The 17647-nt window shown below is 37.2% G+C and overlaps 1 protein-coding gene across 6 annotated transcripts; it reads left to right on the plus strand.

Moving 5' to 3' along the window:
- Positions 1-418: 418 nt before the first annotated feature.
- On the plus strand, positions 419-16945 carry septin6 (septin 6). Of its 6 annotated transcripts, none has more exons than XM_026280505.1 (11): positions 419-463; positions 2151-2265; positions 4434-4629; positions 5269-5455; positions 6838-6999; positions 8045-8141; positions 9626-9794; positions 10152-10284; positions 11335-11525; positions 12439-12491; positions 13644-14371. In XM_026280505.1, exons 1-10 carry the CDS (start codon positions 419-421, stop codon positions 12440-12442), a joined length of 1299 nt encoding a protein of 432 aa, XP_026136290.1. In that variant the 3' UTR covers positions 12443-12491; positions 13644-14371. The 6 variants fall into 6 exon arrangements, with proteins under 6 accessions (XP_026136290.1, XP_026136292.1, XP_026136291.1 ...); XM_026280507.1 differs by lacking the exon at positions 12439-12491 and adding an exon at positions 12765-12782; XM_026280506.1 differs by lacking the exon at positions 12439-12491 and adding an exon at positions 12905-12950.
- Positions 16946-17647: the final 702 nt, after the last annotated feature.

A 17647-nucleotide genomic window follows, 5' to 3' on the forward strand; every position in this document is an offset into this window, starting at 1 on the left:
AGTAGACCTACGTTGCATATTTGCTTTATAATCATAACATATTGAAATCTTCAATATTTAAAACATATTCTGACACATTTGAGCCATTCAGCAAGCATCCTTTACTGTGGTTTTAAGACCTGTAGAAATATGTATTTCAGCGGTTGAGCTGAAGACGAAGAGGACTATACCATTTAATGACATGGAGGTCTTATTGATTTTGATTACGATATTTTGATTATCAGAGTGTTTTGAGTCTTGTTATTATCAAATGATATGTATTTCAAATATAGGTTAATTCGTATAAAATAATAATTTAAAACTGTGCAATTACAAAATAACAGAAGCCGCCATGGCATCAGTCATGAATGGAACAGTCCATCGTATCTGAGCTTGGAGGGAGCTTTGCGTGCGCGCTGCAGTTTCCTGTGAAGGGTTGATGCAGGAAAGAACCATGGCGGCCACTGAGATAGCTCGACAAGCGGTAAGAGCACTGTTTTATTACAAAAAAAATATGCTTTCGGTTTACCAAACTATACTGGCGATTGGCGACAGATATTTTAGCGGGTATGACATATAACTTAGTAGAATGAAATGGGTTTCGATTTTAATTCATTCTTGAACGTGATGACCCAATATCAACAAGCTGATTAATTATACAGAATCTTAACGTCCGTTACTGTTTATCTTCACCATTTGAATACATAAGCACATTCATTCATACATTTTAAAACATACAGCTTTATCCATGCACCTGTTTTGATGGAAATGGCTAAATGTTGAGGGCCAACAATAACGGATGAACATCACGGATTGAAGTGACCACGAGTGATGGGTTTTCAGAAACCACGATAAAAAAAAATAAACCGTCACATTATCGAGCGTCATTGTATTGTAAAATCAATTTAATTCGAGCGCGTCTAGTACAGTTATATTTAATTGTATTAGCATCCTCATATCCCCTCAGCGCGCTGGGCGTTGTCTGTCATCAAGTATTAGTACATTTATGTCAGAAACAGTCATACAAAACAATGTCAGATGTATTTTGTAGCAGCTTGTGGTCTGTTCATTCTGACGTCTTTAATGTGAATACGTAGCTAACATGAGGCAGCAGCCTCAAGTCTGAGCTCAAAATCTGTTAGATATCATAAATTACGTCCACAGCAGTCTTTTCTCTTCAAACCAAGGGTTTGATCCAGTATGTTCTGGTTCCAGTGCAGTGAGTGTTGTGTTTCAGTCCTGATGACCCCCTTTGGTCTTCTTACAGTTGTCTGGTTTGGGAATGTTGCACATATGGGTCAGATTGTGACTGTTTGTTCAGTCCAGGCAATAAGATGCTCTAACAGTCTGACTTCTCCTAGTCGCCTGTTTTGTAGTTAATTAAATGTCCATTTTATGGTTAGTGTTATTCCTTAGTAATCCTCATATAGGACTGATCATTTTGGTTGATTGGTTCTCACTGAAATGGATGCGCTTTTGATTACCGTATATTGAGGTTTAACTTAATGTTTCCATTTGGATAATGGAGCTTTATCACATTAGGCCTGTGCTGATTGAAAGCTCACTCTATATTTTGTATTATTTAAGCAGAAATCGAATGATTTGGCACGTTCGCTCAGCTCATTGCACAGGACACACACATGCAAACACCCACACACCAAAGGATATGCTGTAAATGTGAGCAAAAAAAGCCTTTCCTGCCAGTTTTGGCAGGCCAGGTGGCAGACCTGTGTGAACAATGGTAGAGGAAGTGCTGAAGAATACTATGGCCTAAATTTGACACTTGTGTTATGTTATTTACAACCGATTTGCTTCACAGGTATCTGCATTACTTGATAATGGTAACATTTGTTTGTGACTGCAAAAATGTTTGCGTGTATGTCTGCCTGAATGTGGTTTCGACAGTTGAGATCAGACAGGAAAGAGGAAGTGCACAAAGCTGAACCTTTGAGATCTGTACCAAAGTATTGTGTCAAAGATCTTACAATGTGCTGCATGTTATGTACTTTTACTAACTGACTTGACAGTTTGTTTCTTTTTGCATTTCATAAATGAAGATGCTTGCAAAGACTTTCTATTGCTGAGAGCGAGAAACTGTGCAAAATATATTTTTTTTGGCGGAAGTCATAATGCTTGTTTCGTTCATATGGTTTGCTTTTATTTCATATTAGGGAGAAGGTGCACGTGGCGTCCCACTCTCTGGTCATGTTGGCTTCGACAGCATGCCGGACCAGCTGGTCAACAAGTCCGTCAACCATGGCTTCTGCTTCAATATCCTCTGCGTGGGTGAGTGTGTCATGCGGGAGCTCCTTTTTTCCTCTGGGCGAAACTAACCATTTGCTTCAGTGTATGTCACACCCCTTCTCTGTGAACGCATACTGATTCTGTCCTGTGACCCACTTACTAATTACTGGTGCACTGGCGGAGAGCAGTTGCAGGAACTCACGATTCGGTTTCATACCCTGATTTCATGTGTGGCTTGGCTGACTGGTTAGACTTTTTCTGTTCTTACTCTCAAAAACACATAACAAAAATTAGGGGAAATAATCTTTCAGACGATGCTGTTTTGCATGTTATTTGACCTGGTCAGTAAAATATTATACAAACACACCTTGTTGGGGAAATAGGCTAGCCTGTGTCATCAAATCTCTCCCGGTTATGTTGTGATGGTGAAAATGTTGGTGTGTGCATGAGTGTTAGTTTGGCAGAGAGACTGTACCAACTGAACTCGCCTCTTGATTCCAGGAGGTGTTTACTGTAAGTTTGGACTAGCATGCTGGTGTGTGTATTTCAGTTCAGTGTTGTTTAACACTGGGTTGTAAAGCTGTAGTTGTTCTAAAATATATAACAAAGAGGGTGATGTTCACACAAAGCAGCAATGCATTTTGAGTAATCAGAGGTGGGTAGATGAGGCCAGACGTATGCTTAAACACCACAAGACAGAGTTAGACTTCAGGAGTGTGCAGGTTCACCCTTGTTTTTATTAACAGGTGAGTGACGTCATCTGCCCTATACCTGTATGTCAGTTACAATTCCTAGAATAGCTTACTATTTTTACTGGTAACATATCAGTAAAAAAGTGTTTCTGTAGGTTAAAAGGTGCTATAACAATACCAGGTAGATTTCTAGTGAATGCATGAATTGATAAAAAGTAATTTGTGTCTGCTTAATAGATAAACACAAAATGTAATTAGTATGTTAAATAAATGTACAGTATTTAAAACCAAAGCTGTAGTATATTATTTTTCTATGTTAGCTTACATATGAATTTACATTTATAGTAGATATGAAGCTACAGATTAATTACAGATAAATTACATTTGATGTGGACTGCAAGAGAAAATAAAAATAATGTATTTATCATTAGGTTCTTGTTCATCTTGTCCCTGCCAATAACCGAAGTAAAATTCTAGCTAAATCTTGTGCCTGTGGTACTGTGAAGTCTTCATGTTTTTGTTGTTCACTTTGCCTTTTGAATTATTTATATGAAGGCCGCTTTGTTTCAGATTCTTTTGTTAGCATCACTTAAAGTTCAGGGCATCTACCAGGGCTTTTATCCCATTTCTGCTAAAGCTTAGGGAGGTAATGCCAGAACTCTAGAAACTAGTATAAAGGGAGTTTGGCAAATGGCAAGGGACTATTGTCAAGCAGGCCTCTCTCTCCTCTCTTCATTCCTGATCATTCATATGCAGGTTCAGCTTCAGTGCTTCAGGTGAATTTAGTGAATGCTGAGTGCCTTGGCATGCAGTAAATATCATGCCGTGATTATCTGGAGAAGAGATGAGATACTTGTGATTCATATAACCATCATCTTTGATCGAGTTATGCGATTATCTGTGTGTGATGCCTGCCTTGTCTTTAATTCAGTTTCAGGATTTTTTTCAGTATTTTCAAACCTTGTGATAGTCACTGCTCTTCAGCATTTGATCTGCGTAGAAAATCGCTGCTTTATTTTTAGGTGTCAGCCGAGGCTTTTGGCTCATGCCTGTAGTGAGGGGCCTGTGGGATTGGGATCTGCAGACTGAGTTTATGAAGAAATGGCAAATGTGAGCCATCCATATAATTAAAATTCTGGTGGTGTTGCATGATGTCCATTTCTACTGCACTTGTGGTTGTCAGGAAAGCAAGAATAGGAACTTTAGGCAGACTGAGCCAGGATTGCTGCATGGCTTTTAGACTTTTACACACATATTATGCGGGTTAAAGTCTGAAGTATAGGCATCAGCAAAATACTGCACTTTTGTATTAAAGTTGATGTGTGTAATTTTGATGCTAAATAGTCCTATTCCTGTCTATTATGCAGAGACAACTATAATATAGCAAACGTTTTTTCTTTATTTAAAATATCCCATACACCATTATAAAAAAATATATTAAGAATTGCTAATGTACATAGTAATATTTTTAAAAGCTTAAATTAAGAGCCTGATAACTTATTGCTTTGTTTCTTCCAGGCGAGACGGGTTTGGGAAAGTCCACCCTCATGGACACCCTATTCAACACCAAATTTGAGGGTGAACCTACACAGCACAATCAGCCTGGAGTACAGCTCAAATCCAACACATACGAGCTGCAGGAGAGCAACGTTCGCCTGAAGCTCACTGTGGTCAACACTGTAGGCTTTGGAGATCAGATCAACAAAGAGGACAGGTGAGAATCTAAGATCAACTTTATTTGTCATTAATCATGATTGCAAAGAACATGGTCTTGGATTACTTTTTATTTTTATTGTGCAACAATAATTAGATTCTACAGAGGATTTGCCACACTCTGATGCCCTTGTTTATTTAGGGACTTCAAAGTCTTTGATGCATTTTTCATAAGAAAAAAATTCAAAAAGGAATTCTGTTGTTCCTGCTTTTCTTGATCTCTGTAATGCGACACGTTTTTGTGCCGAGCTCATTATAACATAAAGTTTGGATGCTATCAGGAAACCAGATAAAGCCCCACTTTCAGGTTTCTGATTCTGTAGGCCAAAAAAGTGCCAGTTATAAAGGATTTTCATGGTGTTTAGCTTTGACTAAAACAGCATGTTATTAAACTGAATGGTTGTGACAAGCTTTGTTTTGCCTGCAGATGCGCTTTTATGAGTCTTGAGCTATCCAACTATTAATAGATACCTGAACCAGTACCTTTTCCCCTCAAAGCTCATAGATTTTTATAACAAAGCTTTAAACTCTTTGTACATTATCACTAATCTTACTTAAGTGTCAGTGTTAAGTTTGTGTGTGTTTTTTTTTTTTTGGCCGCAAGTAATTATTTCCACTTCTTTCATTGTTCAACTTGCAGTTACAAATCTATTGTGGAGTTCATCGATACTCAGTTTGAAGCGTACCTTCAGGAGGAACTGAAAATTAAACGCACCCTGCACAGTTATCATGATACACGGATCCACGCCTGTCTGTATTTCATTGCCCCCACTGGACACTCGCTCAAGTCCCTTGACCTGGTTACTATGAAGAAGTTGGACAGTAAGGTTAGTAATGCTTTTTATTTAAAAAAAAAAAAACTTTGATAAATCAGTTTGATGATATTGTCAGCGGTAGAAGTATCTTCATCGGTGCAGTATTTGAATAAAAAATACACTACTTCATGAATATAATTTTAAATTTTGCTTTAATTATAGCATATACAACTATAATTTAACAAATAATAATAGTAACATCTGCTCCATATATGTGGCTTAGCATTATTTACTGTTTCCCTGTGCAGAATGTTTGATGTGGGTTATTAAGCATTCAGCTGATGGCTATGCTGTTTAATGTCATTGGAGTCATTGAAGGTCAGCTGTGTAATACTGAATTCTCTTTCATCTCTCTCTCTGTGCTGCACAGACTCCCCTGAACAAAGATGCTCTCTTAGATCTGCAGCTGAGCCTAACACTTGCCTCGTATGCTTGAGAAGAGATGCCTGTGTACTCACACTGTGGCTAAACCTTTATTTAAAGTGCCTTTGTGAACCTCACAATTCATCAGTAGTAATTTACACGAAACCGAGAAAGTGTAAAGCTAGTGGCCAGGCTACTGAGAATAGTATTTAGATGGTGGTGTGGGTGGCAGGGAGTGTAAAAACTGAGTGAGTGGGATCAGAGCACTCCATATGTGCGCTTGTGTGTGAGAGAGAGGGTTTGGAATGGAGCAGGGGTGTTTGATTATCCCCCCTCCCCCCCAATAGCATGGTTAGCACTTATCCTGCATAGGTAGTTTAATTTATCAAAAAATAATTTACTTACCCTCAAGTTGTTCCAAAGCTGTCTTTCTTTTGTGAAACACAAAATAATTGTAAAGAACATCCAGGCTATGTTTTAAATATAATATATAATGAAAGTCCAATTGAACTTCCTATTCCTCCGAGTTGGTTTCAAAGTGAATATCAAGTATCTACTTCTCCTTAATTCTGTTCCAGTTTGAGGTACATTCAGATGCAAGCATGTTGAGCTTATGTAAGCTTTCACAGCTTTCTATGGACTTCATTTTAATTGCATTAGCTGCTCCTAATTAAAAATTTAAAAAGAGATGTCTATTTGTGCAGATACATGTGTCTGCAGCAGCCTCTGCACATAAAGTAAATGTAGTCTTTTTCAGCACTCTGTGTGCCATTTATTCAGTTTGCTCAGGCATAAAAGAGGAGAGAAGCTGAGTATCTATATTTATCTGGCCTTAGCCAGATGTTCTGAGGTTGCTTACATCTGTATTTAGTAATTTACTGCTTGAGTGGTTGAGTGTCTGAAAGGGAAATATTTACTCACTGGAGGTGTTTGGGGTTTTAAATGCACTTTGATCGTCATCTTAGTTCATGTGTATATAAGTTGATTTAATTTTTGATTACTGATTATTCCCAAATGCCTCTCATGTACAGGTGAATATCATCCCAATCATCGCCAAATCAGATGCCATCTCAAAGAGTGAACTTGCTAAGTTCAAAATTAAGATCACAAGTGAGTTGGTGAGCAATGGCGTCCAGATATACCAGTTTCCCACCGACGATGAGACTGTGGCAGAGATCAACTCAACCATGAATGTAAGTCAAATTTTTAGTTTTCAGCCGAAACCCCTTTGAAGGGTCAAAATCAGAGCGAAAAGGTGTCATTTAGATTGAGCTTCTTCAATGACACCTTTTGACTGTGTCTGTGTTTTATATGTGCACACAACATGGATAAATTACTCAATATTGCCTTTGTGTGTTTTTTTTTTGCCTTTTGTGTTTCTACGACTAAAATCTAGTTACTATGTGCTAAATAAGAGAACAAAATGTACTTACAGTATATTGTATTATTTGATAACAGACATATGATTAAGAATGACACATTCCTCTTCCACTTGAAATCATTTTACATAGAATCAATCACAATTGTACTATGTCCTGTTTTGCTTGGAGACAACATAGCCATATTTTATTCTTCCGTGCTTGTCTAGTTCTCATTTCACATCACAGTTCAACAGTTTAAGTGAGAAAGAATCCATATGGTGTCCAGCTTTCCTGCTTGTGTTTGCTCACAGGAAATGACCGCACAAAAGGAGAGGCATTCTTCTTCAGTGGACACTCACAACAGCATGTTTTTACTGTGGGATAGACACGCTCGTATAGAGCAGGCTGTGCCTGTGGTGTTGCTGTGGAGCTCTTCCAGTACTGGTTAACCATTGAAAACAAAGATAGCTGACCTCAGGTCCCTTCCCACTCATTTCAAGTGGGATGTGCCCTCATAGATTTTTCTCTGTGGTTTTAAAGGCCATTCTTGACTAGTAAATGTTATCTTAACAAGGTAAATTCTTTGAGGGTTTTGCCACTGAAATGTAGTAGTACTTAAGTATGGAGGTGGATGCTATGTTATTCCTCTGTGTTAATGCTCTCTTAGAACCATTCTGGTTGACAGAAGAATGCATTTAATATTGCTTAATATTTTTGTGCAAACCGTGATTTTAGAAAGGTACACAGAACAGCATGTATTTGTTAATCAAATTGATTTAAATGTTGCATAATTAAGTCAGTTACTGACGGAACTTAAAAATAGACTGGAGTATTTCTGCTAAATTATTTGTTTGTGGGGTTTTTTTGTGCTCTGCAGGGTCATTTGCCTTTTGCAGTGGTGGGAAGCACTGAGGAAGTGAAGATTGGGAACAAGATGGTGCGAGCGCGCCAGTACCCTTGGGGAACCGTCCAGGGTAAGTGCTGGTCACGTCTTTTAGAGGAAATGACACTAAGCTCTTCCCTCTGTTTGGCCCTGGCCTTTTTGTTCAGGACATCCAAACCCATTCCATCCCTCCCTTTCTGCAGCGCCAAGCCTGGACACTCCCTTTCAACACATCATCTTCTTTCTCTTGCATTTTTTTTTTTCACAGCGGGGCAGAATGTTAATGTATTAGGGCCGTCAGAATGGGAAACTGAGCACTGACTAATCACTGTTGAGCAACAGGAAAATTATCTCAGTACAGCAGTGATTGGTTGATGGCACCACAAACACAATCCCTCAGTGCAACCGATCCCAAACTGTATTCTATGTAAATATATTTTAAAACAATTTATTCCTGTGATGGCAAAGCTTTTTAAGAAGCCATTATTCTTGTCAAATAATCCTTCAGAAATTATTCTAATATACTGATTTGATGCTCAATAAACCTGTCAGTCTTCGTTAACGTGTGGTATGCATGCAGTGATTTGATGCGTAACATTATAGCAGCAGTGCTCTGACTAAACCTCAGGCTATCTGTGACATCACTCCGAATCTCTCTCACTCTCTCTATCAGCACATGAAGCCACAGGGCAGCTCACGTGCTCTTACTTAATTTAGCCTGATGGAAGACTGACGTGACTGAGGAAAATATGGATCTATGTGATGTGTGTGATTTCATGCATCACTGCTGCTGTTTGTCAAGTATTTACTCATGATTTATGGCACATAGTTTACTTGATTAAAGGTCAAAGTTACGTGGATTAAAACCATGTAGAATGGGATGCATTTGGATATCAGCTAGTGAGCTGATTAAATCAGATGAACTTTTGCAGAGGCAAGCACCACTCATCAAATGTAAAAAAAAATCTATGTGTTTATAGTGTAACAGTAACAGCTGCAGGGAATGTTGGTAGTGCTAACAATACTAGATCACAACTGGTCAGAGTTATACAAACTGACTGTTAAAGAGGTCATGTCCTTGTATGAGTGGTATGGAATGGAATAATGCTGTAACATCAAGATGTTAAAATTTAAATTTTAAATGTATTGTATTTTAAAAAGGGTATTAGACACTTTAAAAGTGCCAATTTTAGGTTTTGTAAATAGTCGTCATTTCTTTTTGTATCACTTTGTCTTTACAAGTTATGTTTCTTTTTAAATTCAGATATTCAATAAAGTCTTTCAATTACACAATGCACAAAACAGCTTATATACATCCCTATAAGAATTAAACACATGTTTAAAATACATTGTTGTACCACTGTTACTTAAGATAGTGTCATGTCAACCTTTCCATTAACTAACTACCCAGATCTTTAACTCTTAGGCTAACTCAAACCTTGAACATAATGCATTAATTAATGTGTATGGCATGTCCAGGAGGAACTTATTCCCTCTCTTTTCTTGTGCCAGTATCACTGTGGCGGTCATTGGTGGTAATTTTCCATTGGACATGATGTGTTCTGTGTTTTCCAGTGGAGAATGAGAATCACTGTGATTTTGTGAAGCTGAGAGAAATGCTGATCAGGGTCAACATGGAGGACCTACGAGAGCAGACTCACACTCGCCACTATGAGCTATACCGCCGCTGCAAGCTGGAGGAGATGGGTTTCAAAGACACAGACCCTGACAGCAAACCCTTCAGGTGAATGATCTGGAAAAGTTCTCCACCACAACCTATGACAGAACGGTTTATAGTCTGCATTCACAGGCATGGTAAATGTAATGATAAAAGTGATCATTCACTTACTGTATACACGCACCCTCATGTCATTCCAAACCCATAAGAGTTTGGTTCATCTTCAAAACAATTAAGATAATTTTAGAGAGACCCTTCATTGAAAGTCCAGTTAACCAAAACCTAAAAGATCCAAGAATATTGAAAAGGCATTGTGACGCAAATCTATATGAAAGGAGTGGTTTAATCTCAGCAGTTTAATTCATTTTAGGTGAATAATCCCTTTAAAAAAATTATCTTTTGTGTGTGGTTTGTTGTGTTCAGCCTCCAGGAAACATACGAGGCCAAGAGGAATGAGTTCATGGGTGAGCTGCAGAAGAAAGAGGAGGAGATGAGGCAGATGTTTGTCCAGAGAGTCAAAGAGAAGGAGGCAGAGCTGAAAGAGGCAGAAAAGGAGGTTTGTTTGTTTAGTTTTTTTCAAGACTGTCATTAAAGCACTTTTGAAACAAATATAGTCAAAGTAGGACTGCATAATTAATCGAACGCAAATTAATCACGGTTGTCATGCGTATTTAGTCAGTAAAGCTTGTTTTGTGATTAGCTAGCAGTAAATCTCCATCACCTGCTTTCAGGTGGAAAAGAATTTACTACACAGGGCCGAAGTTATCTGACAAGCTATGCAAAATTCTTTCATAATCGCAGAGGATATAATTGTAAGATTATGAAATCGACTAAATCGTTCTGTATTATTACAGCTGTTTGCGTATCTTCTCAGTGAACTACGGCTCTGTGTAGTAAATGCTGCTCCATCTGAAAGCATGTGAAAATACTACATTTAATAACATGTTTTAACTACAAATTCACTTCATAACTTCAGTCGAGTGTTTAAAATAAATCCTTCTTTGAGATGATGTGGCTACTTAGAATAATTAAGGCACACAATATTTCATTATATTCTAAGCAATGATGAAGGCTATGTCGATTAGTATTTCATTATAGATAAACTTTATTATGATGAAAATTATAATAATTAGAACTTCCGATAAACCATATATTGCCATTGTGGTGTTTATTAGTCAGGTTAAATCAATGAAAGCAGCCTATATTCAGTTTATTTAACTGCAGGCATTTCCTGAATTTCTTCTTCACAATATATCTGGATTTTCAGCGTAAGAGTGCCCTCTGGCCTTTGGATGGATATTTACTGCTGATCACAGAACTGTGCTGCACTGAAAGATAAGCTTCTGACTGATTGCGATTTATTGCCTTTTGCGATTTAATTTCGATGAATTGTGCAGCCCTAAGTCAAAGTGTTATCTACAGCTCATGCTGTACATGGTATGTACATACACTGCAGTAGCTGTATAGCTGGTCTGCATTTAACAAATGCATCCAAACATAATTTTTTTTTAAAAAGAGTCAGTGTTTACTTATACAAATTGAACTATTTCACAGTAACTTTGTTTATTTAGTAACATAGACTGACTCTGTGGTGTTCACGTCACAGCTTCATGAAAAGTTTGACCGTCTCAAGAAGCTTCACCAGGATGAGAAGAAGAAACTAGAGGACAAGAAGAAGGCTCTCGATGATGAGCTAAACGGCTTCAAGCAGAAGAAGACTGCTGCTGAGCTGCTACAGGCCCAGAATCAGCAGGCAGGAAGCTCCGCCACACTCAAGAAGGATAAAGAGAGGAAAAAGTAAGTACTGTCCTCTACAAGGTTCCTAACCTTCCCGAGATACCAGAAGATCACGATGCAGGAGAACATGTGTGAACATCTGTATACGTGTGTGCATTTCACTGAACGCTCAAATAATATTGCAACATTACATTTAGATAATGAAAAATAGTAATGGAATTGACTGTGAAGTTATATAAAATAAGAAAGCTCAAGTTTTAGCATATACACTTCTGTTCAAAATGTTTTGCTTTTTTATAAAAAAATTAAGTTCATATTTTTATTCAGCAAAGGTGCATTAAATTAGATGTTAGATATAGATTAGGTATGTTTAAAATGAATGACTTAAAATCACACTTTCCACAAAATATATTAACCAGCAACTGTTTTCAACACTAATAATGAATGTTTCATAAGAACCACATTTGCATATTATAATGATTTTTTTATCAACACTGAGGACTGAAGTAATGGCTGCTGAAAATTCAGCTTTTTTAGATATATGAAAATCTAGAATTTATTTTAAATTATAATATTTCACATTAATACTGTTTTTAATTAAATAATGCATCCTTGGTAAACATAAGAGTATTATTTAAACATCTTTCCCCATACTTTGGAACAGTAGTGAAGATACTCGTATTGTCGTACATTTATAATATAAAACATCCACTACATCTATTTACATTAATAATGTAAAATCTCTGTGGTAGAAATCTTGTATTATTATAACATGTTAGACAGTTCTATATAGTTATAATTATATATGTTCTATAATTCTAGTTTTCATGGCATTAAATTATAACATTAACAATATTGCATTCGCTTATTGCATTCCAATCAAGCACATCCAATCTGAAAAGGGTACTTGTAATCAGAGCTCAAATAAATTGCTTCAATAATGCTGGTAATCATTCATGGTTGTGTATTCAAGCTGATTTGCTGCATTCGAGTGTTATGTGGGAGGAAGACACTTGCACTGACAAGGTTTACTTTTTAGTTTTTTTCATATCAATCTCTTCAGTTTTTAACTCTTTCCCCCGCTTAAGCTTCTTGTATGTCCTCACAAGGCAGCACTTTTCACAGCAATGAGATACTGAGGAAAAACTGAATTGTTGGTATCATGCAATAAAAGAGATGCTTTTTATTTTTGCAGTCCATAATGTGCAAGATTGTCCAAATCCAATATTTACATACATTCTTACCACTTTCTCCTCCACTCTCCTGTGGGTGTTATTTTTTCCTGTGGATATATCAAAGATAGCCGCCAGAGAAATGGTACGGTTTTCCTCAGTGCTCTTGCAAGGCAGGGAATGTAGAGTATTCCTTGTTTGATGCTGCATGTAAGGTGTCTTGTTGTGTGCACGTGTCATGTACGTCTCATCCATGCTGTTTTCCAGTTAACTCCTCACCTGCTCCCAGTCCTGCATGAGACACCTTATGCTGGTAAGGCTTCCAAAGTATCTCTTAAGGCACAAACCCTCAATCGCGAGGGAGCTAAATTACAAAAACACATGTAATGATGATGGTCAGTTAGACTGATCCTGTAATTGCGGCCTTGAAGCACTGCAGTAGTAATTACAGTTTTCCTATTCATGCTTAAAAAGTGCTGGTAATGTGAAGTACGTCTCTGTGGCAGCAGCAGGGGATATTATGTCACCAGCACCAGGCGAGAGTTTATTGCTCTCTCTGTGTGATGTGCAGCCATCTGCCATCTGAATCCATAACAGTCTGCTGTTGTTTGCACTCCACTGCTCTTCCACGATCTTGCACAAAAGAGCCTTTAATGGCTTGGCTCCTACAGCTGGGTCGCATTACTCCACCACTTGGCCTTAAAATAATGCGGTTGTTGAGTCAGCCATCCCTTGCCACAGACATCTTAGCAATAGTTAAAGAACACAATTGTTTAATTTGGGATATCTGGTTCATGTCCATAACACAACGGAAGCCACCACGTAATGAATTTTATCTGGTACAGAGAGAACAATTCTAAGCCTTACCACATGCAGCCCCTGCAACCGCTTTGAAATGTTTTAACAAATGCACGACTAACATTTTTGATTGTCTTTTAATTAATGTGTGAATACAACAGTGTGTAACCTGTAGGGAACAATAATCTTCCTTCTCTCTCATTTCCAGTTCAGGATTCCTGTAGAAAGTGCTCCCCCTGCCCGCTGTGAATGAGCTCTTCCCCCTCAGTGTTCCTGAGCCATGCTGTTCCCGTTCCCTCCCCCCTCTCTCCCATCCCGTCCCCCCAGTTTCATGCATAACACAGCTGAGGAGGGATATTAACTGTGAATGAAATCCTTCTTTAGATTGTTTAACTCCTTTTTTTATTATTATTACATGCTATTCTTTTTTTCTTTGTTTTTTACTTGCTGTGTTATGATGTCATGATGATATTGCTTTGTTCTGCATGAGGGTTTGATTCAACTTTAACATGCGTGGCAGCTGTTGTGGGTATGCAGTAGTACACAGGTTAAAATGGGACAAATTATATTAGTAGTACCATAATTGTCACTAGAGTTATAATAGGAAAATGTATGAGCTGCTTTCAGTTCAGTCGTCCAGTGAGATTTAAGGCATTTTACCGTTTTCTAATGGAACATGATGTTTTGTCTCATTTTAGCTCATGCATGTTATACAGATGCTGTCTGGTCATCTGTAGCTTAACCTCAATGTTTTTTTTTTTTTTTTTTTATAAACCTGTCATTGCTATGCTTGTATTAGTTTAGAAAAACTTTGGCACGTCTCATCCAAATGTAAACACCTTTTATAACTCGTTATTTTCATGACATTTTATTTTTCACAAAATAAAAAAAAATAAAAATCACTTTCTAAATAAACAAATATCAGTTGCGAAGAGATCGATATTTGTATCAGTAATAATAAAGGGCATTCTTTCATAAACCTTCAAACTGTGGAAAGTCATTGTGCATGAATATCAGACAATTCATTCTACATTTAATTATTTGCATTATTCATAAAAGTGTGACTGAATGATTATGCACTCAGGGTGACATGGCCAGTGTTTGATTTGCTTCCTCTGTATTGAAAAATCTTGATTCCTCAATTTATTCTTTGATTATTTGATTTAAGGAGGAGCTGGACTTTAACCTATGAAGTAATTTACTACATCTTCATGCTTAACTGAGCATACAGTATACAATGAGACTAATCGTACATCTAAATGTATTTTCTAAAGATTTGGCCTGTATTCTCAAGTGAAATGTGTTGACCACCACCACAAGTCAAATGACATAAACGTCATTATGAGGCAAGTATGAGGAAGTTTAGTCTAGGTGAGTCACTGCAGGAAATGACGGATTCATTTTGAGTTTAAGTTGTAAATGATATTTTCAAAACTATGATCAAAGATAGACTGTTTAGCTAAATCAGAGTGATTCTGTTAGTTCTATGCTGGACAACAGTGTTTTGTATTGTATCTGGATGCTGGTCTTTCAACAGGTGGTATTGATGTGATTGATATTCGTCATCTATTAACGCTTTTGCTCCCTCCAGTGCCCTTGCTCACTGCCATGTGTGTATTTACTTTTCTTTGCAGTAATCCCTGGCTCTGCACTGAGTAATATGGCTTTGATAAGGGACCAGGCCCAGACTCTTTGGTTAAGCGGTACCCCAAGGCTAAGGGGAGGCAGTGTGGACCAAGCCCTCTGCGTTTCTCATAAATCACCTTGTTTTTTGGGCTCTTTCTGCAGCTTTTACTAACATTTGTATTTATTGTGTAACCAAAACTTTTGCTTAAGGCTGTGCTTTTTGCGGTGTGTGATTTTTAGATGCATTGTGTGACTAATATGCTTAAAGGAAATAGTTCACCCCAAAAATCTAATTTGTGAAACCTTTAATCACCTCAGGCCATCCAGGATGCAGATGAATTTGATTCTTCATCAGATCAGATTTGAATAAGTTGGCATTGCATCACTTATTACATCTCATCAATGGGATCCTCTGCAGTGAATGGGTGCCGTCAGAATGAGAGTTCAAACATCTGATCAAAACATCACAATAATCCACGAGTAATTCACACCACTCTTGTTCATCAGTTAGTTTTCACCCATTCACTTCAGAGAATCCATTGCTGCACTAGTAATGCAACGCTAAATTTCTTCAAATCTGTTCCGATGAAGAAACAAACTTCAGTAAACAAGAGAGGGCAATTATTAAGGGTGTGAATTATTTCTTGAAAATGTGTGCCTCTTCAGAGAGTTGAGGAGGGAAAATGCAATTATTATGAACACTGTCCCAGTTAATCTGTTTGATTCTTCACTAAATATTAGATTAGGTTAATGTTGACCACAGTTTTAAATGGAAAATACAAGATGAGCTAATCTATGCACGTTTAAAAGCTAATGCACAATGCATTTGAAGCAAGGCAGAAGGACGGTGTGTTCCTATCCACCCACATTCCGAATGCTTCATGCTTTTGGCTGGCAAAAGAAAATACAGAGTGCCCATTTCCAATTGACTGATATAAACTTGTCTTCCCACTGGTGCTGTCCAGTTCAGTGGCCTCCTGATACTTTCTCTAATCCGCGTTTGTCTCCTCTCTTCTTCTAGCTTCTTTTAACTCTGTCTTGGCCACCTGTTGGAAGAGGGGATTGCAGCTTCCACGAGAACTAAGCGTCCACTCTTTTTCCTGTCTTTTTCGCTCCGTCAGCCTTGTTTGATTTTTTTTTTTTTCTTTAATGCTGTGTGTGTGCCCTGTTGAACATGGCCTTATGTGGGGTTAACATGGTATTTTTCAACGGATTTTAGCTCTGTTTTAGAATTAGGGCATGCTAAGCATTCCCTCATTAGTATTTTTACAGACATCATTTGCTGGTGACACCAGAGTCAAAGGCTGTGAACTAAAGGAATGCTTTGGAGTTTTTTTCAGTTTAGCTTTTTGTCTATGATATTGCCTTGCAGTCTCAATCTGTTCAATTAAACAATGATTTAGTTCCTTTCATGAATACATGTGTTTGTGAATCAACCTGCATGTCCTCATCAACATTAATACAGTTTTATCTGTGAAGAGCCAACGGATACTAACTTATTTGCAAACATATGTATAATTTAGGGTGTGAATTAAGATGAGTAAGATTATGTTTAATAAGACTTGAAAACCTTGACACGCTGGCTGTGAATTTTTAGAAAATCCAAAGAAGCTGGGCCCGAAAGTTCCTGTTAAGCAAGAGATATTTCATTGTAATTTAATGAATCTTTATTTGAAAGCATGGGTTAAATATAAGCTAAATCTGAGAGGTTTCGATTGTATATTTTGTATTGCCCTATACATTTCAAGTCATAAATAGTCACAGCAATATAGTTATACTTAAAAAGAAAAAAAAATCTTAAAGAATAATGACGCACCTATTAAAATACCATGTAAGTCACATTCAGTGCCATATCTTCTGTTCTTTTGCATGCCCTGAACATATTTTTGTTTATATATGGAGTTATTCTTTGCTTAAACATACACTTCTTGCTTTGGAAATTTCTATTACATGTATTTATTCCAGGTACAATGAGCAGTTACATTAAATTACCATTTTGCCAAATATTGCATTTAGATATATGTCAAAGAGTTTTCAGTCATTTCATTTAAAATTAGTCATTTGCGAGGTACAGACAGTAATGCATATGTGCAGTACATAAAATTTATAAGGAGCTATTTTGCGCATTAATGTCGAGACACGTTTTAATGATTAATGTCTTTATTGACAAGTGACTGTTTTCTGTGTGAAACATTTTGGGTGTCGAGACTGGCCTACATTTTTCTAGTCATCTTCCATATTTTCCCCTTAATGTCAATTACCCCCACCCATGTGATACCAGAAATTTGTGAAATATTTAACTGTAGTAAGATTCCATGGTGTACATTTTCAATAAAACGTTTAAAAAACTGATATGCTATTTCATACGTTACCCTCCAAATGATTTTATACACACACACACACACACACACACACACACACACTGATTTTACCCTAAAACAAATTTTCTAATTTATATCAAGTATTTATATAGTAAGTATGGTTAAAATTATCATTAATGCAGCTACTGTAGGAATTATATGAAGAAAATGTATTGTAAGGCCATTCATTTCACAAGCAATACTGATGATTTAATGATTTAGTTGC

Source organism: Carassius auratus, chromosome 14, assembly GCF_003368295.1.
Source record: "Carassius auratus strain Wakin chromosome 14, ASM336829v1, whole genome shotgun sequence".
Classification (NCBI taxonomy): domain Eukaryota; kingdom Metazoa; phylum Chordata; class Actinopteri; order Cypriniformes; family Cyprinidae; genus Carassius; species Carassius auratus.

Bases quoted from the DNA above. Each gene is read 5' to 3' on its own strand.
- septin6 (XM_026280501.1), top strand. From the start codon at position 419: ATGCAGGAAAGAACCATGGCGGCCACTGAGATAGCTCGACAAGCG. The intron at 7,000-8,044 runs GTAAGTCAAATT...TGTGCTCTGCAG, and splicing joins AGATCAACTCAACCATGAAT to GGTCATTTGCCTTTTGCAGT. The intron at 8,142-9,625 runs GTAAGTGCTGGT...TGTGTTTTCCAG, and splicing joins CCCTTGGGGAACCGTCCAGG to TGGAGAATGAGAATCACTGT.